Consider the following 10,661-nt stretch of genomic DNA (forward strand, 5'->3'; position numbering starts at 1 on the left):
CTGAATGCATTCAACTGAACTGCGTCTTCTGCATTTAACCCAACCCCTCTGAATCAGAGAGGTGCGGGGGGCTGCCTTAAATCGACATCAACGTCTTCAACGCCCAGGGAACAGCGGCTAGTGTGTATCTCAGCAACAGTCAAATGTGTTTGTAAGTCAGAACAAACAACCCATGCAATTTAGAATGATTTATATGGAATGAAACAAGGATCTTTGCGTACTCTTTATTTTTTCCAAACTAATATTTTAAGTTATTAAATTTAACATTTGTGATAATCAGTGAGCCAAACAAGACTGTACAGTATTTTTTTGTTTTGTTTGTTGCATAAATAGACGACATGCATTTTAGTTAAATTTGTCAATACAAATTCATATAGGTATGCAGTCATTTCATGACCCAGAGTAATAAATACACACTGAAACATCAAGTTGGCCATACAAGATAACTTACATTCTGGACCGTATGAAAAGAGAGGTTGTTCATGAAACAACCGTCTGCAATCCCCAGGAATAAAATGAAACGTGAAAGTGTTTGATACGAGTATATAGGACTACTTTTTAAAAATATTTTGTCCAGAACAGATGTACTTAAAAATGTACCACTTAGCGTGAAAGAATAATGACAGAACACCCAAAATAAATTAACAAAAAATAACTTAAATCATAATAATAATTATATCAAATTAATATGTAAAATATCAATCCATGCATGTCAACACAATGCAAAAGCAGATGACAAACAAACAAGACATCTTCACAACATTCCTCCTACCACTTCACATAAAGAAATCAATGCCATATTTTCCATTTCGATAAAAATACATTTTGGCAAGTGAGTAAATACATCTGTTCTAGATCAAATCGAACTCAACGCACTGATGTTTTGGCAAAGACACTGATGTTTTGGCAAAGACACTGATGTTTTGGCAAAGACACTGATGTTTTGGCAAAGACACTGATGTTTTGGCATGAAGTCACCAGACCAGGATGTTACAATAGCCAATGAATGTGATAAAGTCATTAAAGTCAAGCGTTTGAGGAGGATGGAATAAGTCGAGCGGCAGTCAAAGCAGAAGGTAGGTTAACAGTCAAAGTGTTGAGGCTGATAAAACAACGTCATCAGGCAGTGAGGTAGGTAGGGTTGGGGTCAATTCCATTTCAATTCAGTCAATTTCCAGATCAGCCGGAGCAAGTGGACTTTTTTTTTTACATTGAAAAGTAGAGAACAATTGGAATTTCAGTTTAGATTGAAATGGAATTGAGCCCGACCCTGGAGGTGGGCCTTTAGCGACATGTGCACCTCGTAGCGATCATTTCATCTAACTCCTTGTAGGCAATGGAGTCAGCTTCAAGGGTTAAAACACTCAGAGGGTTGTACTCTGAAGGAACACAGGAAGGTCTTGGCACAGAGGAGTCCAGTTTGTGGTAGATCATGTTCTGGAAGAAGGTGTGTCTGGGGGAGCCGTAGATGAACCCCACAGCCCTGGGACAGGTGCCTTTACAGTACCTGGGGTTGTACCTGTGGGGGAAAATGATCCAATGGCTCAGTTTGAGCTCACTGAAGCTCACTCTGAAGTCGTACAAGGCACAGTCGCTCGTAGGGAAGTCAGAACTCGGGAGGAGGTCCGGGAGGACGGTCTTCGTGCTCGTTTTGCCTCCTGTGTTGTTCGTCGACAGATATGGAGATTCTCTCCTCAGTCTCCGGCTGATCCTTTGTTCCGGTTTGAACTCCGCCAGGCTCTCTAAGGTGTCCACCTCATTGGCTGACCTCAGATGACCTTGTGACCTGGTGGGCAGCCATCTTTGGTGAGCCAGCTCGCTGGTGTCGTTGAGGTACAGCAGCAAGGACGGAGACCTTAGGTGGAGCTCCACGGGGCCCCTACCGCTCCACTCCTCTCCTCCAGCCATAGCCCCTCTGCCTCTGTCCTCCACACAGGTCAGGTTGATCAGTAGGTGAATGTCCTTCTTGTGGGACTGGATGAGAGGGCGGAGGAAAGCTGTGATGTCCACCTTGAGGGCCACAATGAAAATAAGTTAGCGTTTACAATGTCCTCTGATTGTAAATGCAGTGTATCCACATAGGTGGCTAAATTGTGCTTTTAAAAATGATCAAATATAGTCCTTATACAATTTTCCTGAGGTAACAAATAATGTTTTTTGCATTGAATTAAACCAAAAATCACCTCAACCCACTTCCTCCTGCGGTCCGTGTGGAACAGGAAGTTAACTGAGTGATGGGTGCTTGGGCAGAGAGGACACTGATTGTGGGTATTCTGCTCTTTCAAATCTTGGTAACACTGGTTAGTTATGGACGTGGCCTGCTCTTGGTCGAAGGAGTACAGCAGGACAGACTTCAGCAGCTGCTCCTTGGCTCTGACACGGCTCAAATTGTAGGAGAGGTCTTGCATGAAGAACTCTGAGGAAGGAAACATGGGAAATGTAGGCCTATAAGAAGTAGAACCAGAGACATTTCATTCACTCCTTTTTTTCTGCTTCATATACAGTCAAACTAAGCAGACCAGACCCAGCTGCTAATGCATTGGTGCCTATGGGAGAGACACCCCTTAAGCAGAACGGGACTGTGACAAATGTTGTTGTTTTTTACAATGGTAAACGGCCTGAGTAGAACATCTTCATTTATCCACCATCTTTGGTAGAACTGTGACAACCTCTTTAGTAGCCTAATTAAGACAATAGGAAAGCCTACATATGCTCTAAAAACATGGGAAGAGTAAAGGCCTGAGGTAAAACCAAGTGTCAACTTCAATGGCCTAAAAATATCAAATAATATACACTGAACAAATATCTAAAACGCAACATGTAAAGTGTTGGTCCCGTGTTTCATGAGCTGAAATAAAAGATCCCTGAAATTTCCCCATACGCACATATAGCTTATTTCTCTCAAGTTCTGTGCACAAATMTGTTTACATCCCTGTTAGTGAGGGAGCATTTCTCCTTTGCCAAGATAATCCATCCACCTGACAGGTGTGGCATATCAAAAAGCTGATTAAACAGCATGATCATTACACAGGTGTGCCTTGTGATGGGGACAATAAAAGGCCATAGTAAACAATTTGCAGTTATGTCACAAAAATACCACAGATGACACAGCGTTCAATTGGCATGCTTACTGCATAAATGTCCACCAGAGCTTTTGACAGATAATTAAATGTTCATTTCTCTACAATAAGCCGCCTCCAACGTTGATTTCAAAGTTTTGGCAGTACGTCCAACCAGCCTCTAAACTGCAGACCACGTGTAGCCATATCAGGACCTCCACATCCGGTTTCTAAACCTGCGGGATCGTCTGAGACCAGCCACCTGGACGACTGACGAAACGGTGGGCTTGCACAACCGAAGAATTTCTGCACAAACTGGTCACCCTGGTGACAACCTGTCAGAAACCCTCAGGGAAGCTCATCTTCGTGCTCGTCGTCCTCAACAGGGTCTTGACCTGACTGCAGTTTGGCGTCGTATCCGACTTTGGTGGGCCAATGCATACCTTCAACGGCCACTGGCACGCTGGAGAAGTTCTTCCCTGATGAATCCCGGTTTCAACTGTTCGACTGAGCAATGAATCTGTAACTGCTCTCGTCAGACTTAGGTTGCATATTTTCTACAAATCTTAAACTTTGTGAAGCTACACCAATTTTCTGAAGAATTGCATTATGGGCCCTACAAGCACTTAGTGCCCACTGCTTCACTTTGTCTTATGGTGAATTTAGTATGACATCTGGTAACTTTTGGCATACTAACTATATCCATACTATGACCAATAAGCATATTAGACGTCACAACAGTATGGTTAGTATGAGTATTCAAACACAGCTCATGTCTTAAGGCTTAAAAATCGTTATTTAACTCCTCTTCTCTCCATCTACACTGATTGAAGTGGATTTAACAAGTGACATCAATAATGCATCATAGCTTTCACCTGATCAGTCTGTCATGGAAAGAGCAGGTGTTCCTAATGTTTTGTACACTGTTTTAAATTAGTGTCCCAATGTAAGATAGGCCTCACTCCATTTCCATGTAAATAAAATTGTTTACCCAAAACTCACCTTTGCTTTGCTCCAGGCACTCATCCCGCGGTGTTATAAGTCGAACTGTGTTGTACAAGTGGTTGTTTCCTTCCGAACTCCTCTCATGTCTTGAAGATATCCTGTACAGTCTTTTCATGTATCGAACATATCTCGACTCGGGTCTCATTACTGGGGTGGATCGCCATGTATCTCCCTGTGCTGTTAGCGCCTTCAGAAGGGGTGACAAGATACTGCCATGTTGGTACAAAGCGGAATCGCCAAACTCGTCAGCTAGATTTGACGTGGTCGGGGACGATCCGAGTGAAAGGCCGCTGATAAAGAGTTGTAGTAAAATAGAGGTCAAGTGAAGGGGATTCTCCATTGTAAATCAATCCGTCAACTTGATGGAGAACTCCCTCAAGTCAACCAACCTATACACGAGTCTCTCAAATTGAACAGGTGTGCGCAATCAACTCTTGCGTCAAAAATGTAAAGGTCCTTGGACGGTAATGTCTTTTCACAGAAGATGTAGAAATATGAAACGTTCCCGAAGGAGCAACTTCAACTGTCAGTGCATAGTAGAAGGACTGATTTTGATAGGCTGATTACAGGTGAGCGTCATCCTTGTAATTAACCAAGTCATAAATACAGTAAACATTTAACTGTGGCCACACAAATCTACTGACATCAGAAGGCCAATTGTGTCAGGGTGGGCTTGTACTGATACTCTGTCTGTCCGTACCTCCTTACGTTCCACAACTCTTCCACTTGACGTTTTTATCTCCCATATCAAATCATTTCTGGGTAACAATAAGTACCTCACTGTGATTGTTTTCATTTAAAATTGTCTAAAAAAAKCGAATTGCTTATTTTTGTTTAGGGCATTTTCATTTAAAGAATTTCTCAGTATTATTACAACCTCATAGTGTGTAAGTATTTATGTATATATATATGTGTGTGTGTATGTGTATGTTCCTAGGCCGTCATTGAAAATAAGAATTTGTACTTAACTGACTTGCCTAGTTAAATAAAGGTACAAAAAAAATTATACATACATACATACATGAAAAGTATGTTGTTTTACTGCAGGGGGCATTTGCCAGTTCTCAGGTCAGTGCTCCATGAGTTTACGGGGTAGAAAGGGGTTATGAAAGTACTTTTTACTGTTCTACAACCCAGCACAGGCAATAGTTGAATAGTGTGTTTAAGGGCAGTGGAAGGGGGATCCTGTTAAAAGAGAGGCATTTTACTATAGTCAGTAATCCTATAGAACTGTTAAGAACAAAGGTTGTCTGGTAGGCCTAGATTTATGAGACGGAGATGACTACTTTATAATCTTTTCTCTTAAGTTGAAAGATGTCCCTTCCTGAAGTTATTGTCCCCTGACAGTTCCATGCAGACAGAAGTCGTTGTGGTCTATATTTATTTTTAAAAGATGAATATTAAACGACGCATACGCTGATTCAAGTGTCGTGATTTTTAGACCTTGTATCAATTTAAAGTTTAACACTGTGCTGATTACATGTAAATGTTTTTACACTGCGACGATTGATTATTTTATTTTTAATTTAAACCCAGAGGTTTTCTGTTAGGTTTTACAGGGTTGAGGTGATCCAAGTACAGTGCCATGCAAAAGTATTCATCCCCCTTGGCGTTTTTTCCTATTTTGTTGCCTTACAACCAGTAATTTAAATGGATTTTTAGTTGAATTTCATGTAATGGACATACACAAAATAMTCCAAATTGGTGAAATGGAGGGGAAAAAAACTGAAAAGTGGTACTTGCATATGTATTCACCCCCTTTGATATGAAGCCCCTAAATCAGTGTTGCCAACTCCTCAATAAGGAAAGTGGCTATTGGCTGTCCTAAAAGTCGCTATGAATCACTAAATGACGTTATCGCCTAATTTGCATAATTGGCCATGTGCATGTAATTATGATGGACGCTGTAGGAGAGAGGAATAACGTCYTGGGAGAGACAAAAAGTGAGTAAAAAAACACCCTAAATATGTTTAAAACTACAAATGAACTTTCTTCTGTCGATTCTTGATTTTTTTTATYTCACAATTCCAACCCTCCTCCTTTATCCGGGCTTGGGACCGGCAAAGGTGACCCAAAAGAGACACTCTGGCGGACTTACTTAGTTTTTTATTTTATAAATGTTTTATTTTTTAAAATTTAGTTTTCTTAATTTTATTTGGTTTTTAACCTTATGGTCCATAAGGTAGGAGCCTACAACAAGTCACAGTAAAACATGAACATTTTTAACCATAACATTTTTAACATTTTTTTTGTATACAATCTACATTAACAATCTAAATGGACCAAAAAGAGACAATAGAAAAAACTGTCAATGGAAATGTGAGAAAATTATGGTAACTAGTCTGGCCCTAATTCAGGTTAATAGTTTTTTTTTCCAGACCCRCCTCCACACACACACAGGCTGTGCTGGCTCACAGAAAGAGTGGCTCATTGTCATTTTGGTCAAGGCTCTCTATGGCAGGTTCAGCAARGGAGGGAGCTGACTTAAATAACTAAGCAGCTGATATGCCAAAAAGCTGCAAAACATTATCAGCCCATCCTTTCTGTCGTCCTCTGTCTTCACCAGCGTGGTGTTTGTCACCTTCTTTGTCCCATCAGTCTGCTCAGTGTATTCACTCCATAGTCTCTCACCAGCAAGGTTACTACTCCATCATGTCCGTGTATGACAGCGACGTGTAGAGGAGTATAACCCGCCTGTGTCATGCTGTTGACGTCCTCCTCCGTGCCTCTCTTCTTGGAGATGTCCAGGATGTTGCGGACCATGTCTGTATTGCTGCCCTTGGCCGCCCGGTGGAGGGCAGTGAAACCCGAGATGAAATCTTTCTTCTCGGCCAGCTGCGGGTCCTGTAACAGGATGCTGTAGATCTGTCCCCAGAGACCGGCAGCAGACTTCACCAGCCACTCAAGAGCTGCAGCTTCCAGATTGATCAGAGTACTTATTGGCAGCCTATTGCATCCTTAATTGGCATCCTTATTGGTAACCTTATTGGCATCCCTTAATTGGTAACCTTATTGGCATCCTTATTGGTAACCTTATTGGCATCTTATTGGTAACCTTATTGGAATCCTTATTGGCATCCTTATTGGCATCCTTATTTGGTAACCTTATTGGTACCTTATTGGCATCTTATTGGTAACCTTATTGGCATCCTTAATTGGTAACCTTATTGGGTAAACCTTATTGGCATCCCTTATTGGTAACCTTATTGGCATCCTTATTGGTAACCTTTATTGGTTAACCTTATTGGCATCCTTGATTGGCATCCTTATTGGTAACCTTATTGGTAACCTTATTGGCATCCTTATTGGTAACCTTATTGGCATCCTTATTGGTAACCTTGGTGAGATCATTGGTGGTGTCGTCGCCCTTTTTCAGGAGCTTGTTTCGGGTTCTCTTCAGCTGTGGAGACTGAGACTCTGAGTACTTATTGACATCCTTGACATCATCCCCTTGTTTCAGGTGCTTGTTTGGGGTTCTCCTCAGCTGTGGAGAGACAGATGTTTGTGGCGTCTCTCCTAGCTCTGGATGTCTGATGTAAGGCCCAGGGGAGGTGTAGGTGACCGTACTCCACTCTGAGCTCACTCTGCCTGGATGTTTAGGAGTCACTGCTGCCTCTGGTGGTAGAGAAGCGGGAGATCTGTTCCAACATGCTTGGAATCTCTCAAATGTTAGGTCCCATTAATTAACACTTTATTCCAATACTGGTTCTTGTCGGTGGTGGAGATTTCACTGCCACAATAGCAAACACAGGGTCAGTAGTTTTTCCAGTTTTTCTGATCCTTTGATCAGCTGAAACATTCGGTATCTTGATTGTGGGGGGTTCTTGATAAGAATGTTTGATAGGCTTACTTGACCTAATGGCACCTCCATAACCTGCAGGGTGCGCATTGGGGCATCCTCCTAATTCATTTATATGCAGAGGCATACATTTTTAAATTATCGTTCAAACTATTTCCATTTATTCTTGAAGCACAATATGAATTGTTATTTTCAATGTCGGAGTTCAGTATTTTACCAGATTTGGAACTGGCACGGCAAATATTCTCGTCCAAATCCGACTTCTCTGTGGCCAAATGCATTCCTCCGTTCACAAAYTCGTGAAACCTTTTCTTWACAACGACAAACTTGACATCATCGATCTGTTTGACGAACACAGCGATGTTTATAATTGTCTTGAATAAGATCCTCATTGTGCTTCTTTTCCACAGGATCACTGCAATTGATCTGAGGTTTAACAGTATTCAGCAAATCCGAGTTATTTACTTTGCCGCCGTGCTCCAACAAAAAAGTCTATATAGTTTCTATAGTCAAATACATATTTTTCAATGTTCACCTCTTCCCAGATAGCGGAAAKATGTTAACTTATTGTTCTGAAACTCTCCGCTCACCGACTGTCCCGTCCGTCGTCTTCTATGATGCTGCGAATTGAATGTGAGGCTGGGCTGGATGATGCATCGAGGGTCCCCCACTACCACTACCTGCTGTTTCCGGTGCCTAGCAAAAATAGTTTTAATGGGAAATTAGAATATKTTTGCAGAGCATGCCAAGGGTGCCAGGCCCGTGAGCGCCATATGCGCGTTCACGTTTCAGTATCATCCACTTTTCTTCTCCCAGTTTAGAGAGAGCGGATCTATTCCATTATATCGTAGTCTAGTCCAGTCTAGTGTTACACCTTGGTTTTCTTTAGCAGCATAGTTTTTGTCATTGTGCCAGTTTATAAAACACCTGTTATCAGCCTACATGTTGTTGTAACAAAGTCCTAATGCATGCTTGATGTATGACAGATGGAGCATATTTTTTTCAGGGTTTTGACTATTAGCATTATTGTTCTCCAACCTCTTGATTTACAGTCTGTATRTACAGTTTATCATCCGGACCGGACCAACAACGCGCAGAGGGTCTGTCTGTGTTTCTCCTTCTCCGTTCTTAAATCTGCTCTCATGGAAACCAAGGCGCGTCATTTGTCTCCCCTCTACAGTACCAAATCAGAGCAATAGAGGCTCCATTATGTACAGTACAGTCTTACTGCATGTGAGGCTTTAACAAATTGCATTTCAGCACATAGGGGGTGTTGCCACAAASTAGCCCTATTGAATGAATTGAGCTGTTCCACTGTCAACCCCACCAGGGCCCGATGAAGACAGCCTCTCATCAATTCTTCTCCCCACGCTTCACTTCTTCACGATGGCCGCCACGGACACAGACATCTTCGCTGTAAGTAGCCTAGAGATTTGCTGCGTTTCACAAAAGTCGTGAATAAACAGCCGAGTGAATTATGCATAGCCTACGTTAGTGTGTCTACTGCTATATAGAGGTATTAAGTAGGAGCAGATTAGGCGCGTATGCAGCAGCTAATGTGGGGTATCATCAACACGGGGAGAGCAGMGATTTCTTTCCCGTAGGCTAGATACCATTTGGAGTACGGTAGCCTACTATTGACGCATAATTATTTCAATCCTATTCTAGGTTACTTATAAWATGTTAATTGATGCTAGGTATGCAATTGAGCCATTTTAGTCGTTGCACTCTGATATTACTGTAAAAACTAAATCTAAATCCCGACACCTCACTGTGCTGTCACTCAGATATTAAACCAATAGCCACTCGATGCTACATTGTATCAATTCGGTCCACAGATGTCTCACTTGCCACTGTCAGTGAAACATTGTAACAGTTTTGGAACTTGTTTATTGTAGCCACGCAGGCATGCCATGTTTGTCGAGAGAAGAGGGTTGATACACAGTAACTACATCGCTGCAATGAAAGGAGGGAGAGTTAAACTTTCAGTGCAACCCTAGCTAAGAGGCTAGTTAGTTTGAGTTGTTGTGAATTTAAGCTAACCTGCGGATAACAGGATAAGTAGGTTAGTAGGTAAGTAGGTAAGTAGGTAAGTAGCAGCCACTTGTCTCTCCATGAGGGAACTGCGCTAATCCTCAGTTTAACACTATAGGAACTGAGAACGTGTGTATCTGTCAACATATGATATCCTTCCGTGTTAGTTCATAACGGTAGCCAACTGTCATTCTGACCTCATAGTTATTGAGTTAGTGATTCAATTCATCCCTGTAATTTAGTTTGCACCGCACAAACACACACTAGGGCACATGGATGTGAAGCTGATGACAGATTGTGTTTTGTTAAGGGTGATTTTTAAGGGCAGGACACATGGATCTCCTCACCCTGTGYAATAACAGCTACACAGAGGGATCTCTGTGTTTGTGGAGCACTGGGCCAGTGGTACAGATGATTGTTGCGTTGAGCTCATCCTTGTCCTCATGGCTAGCCCTCTGTGCTGTGAATAACATGCTGGGCCCAGCCCTCTGTGAGAAGAGATTAATGGCAATCTGAAAGGGAACTGGAATGGTCCAACAACAGGGAGTGGGAAAGAGTGGCATTTTTGGGATGGTATTAATTGCTGCAGTTTGTAACCCAGATACTCTAACTATTTGTTTCTTGAATAGCAGGGAAAACTTTTCTAGGATATTTATTTTCTGGTGAAAACTGCTTCTAAGAGCTTGAGCTTAAATAGTGTATATGTTCTGAACTGACTTGACCTAGTTTAAAGGTTCAATAAAAATAAATATGTTTCAAGCGCC

The 10,661-nt window shown here is 41.8% G+C and overlaps 1 protein-coding gene across 1 annotated transcript; it reads right to left on the reverse strand.

Annotated features, from left to right (window-relative positions):
- Positions 1-210: 210 nt before the first annotated feature.
- LOC112069824 (growth/differentiation factor 9-like) lies at positions 211-4,713 on the reverse strand. Its single transcript, XM_024137199.2, has 3 exons — positions 4,062-4,713; positions 2,184-2,416; positions 211-2,010 (listed from the first exon to the last, which is right to left on the reverse strand). Exons 1-3 carry the CDS (start codon positions 4,402-4,404, stop codon positions 1,285-1,287), a joined length of 1,302 nt encoding a protein of 433 aa, XP_023992967.1. The 5' UTR covers positions 4,405-4,713; the 3' UTR covers positions 211-1,284.
- Between the last annotated feature and the right edge of the window lie 5,948 nt (positions 4,714-10,661).

Source organism: Salvelinus sp. IW2-2015, unplaced genomic scaffold (assembly GCF_002910315.2).
Source record: "Salvelinus sp. IW2-2015 unplaced genomic scaffold, ASM291031v2 Un_scaffold1126, whole genome shotgun sequence".
Classification (NCBI taxonomy): Eukaryota; Metazoa; Chordata; class Actinopteri; order Salmoniformes; family Salmonidae; genus Salvelinus; species Salvelinus sp. IW2-2015.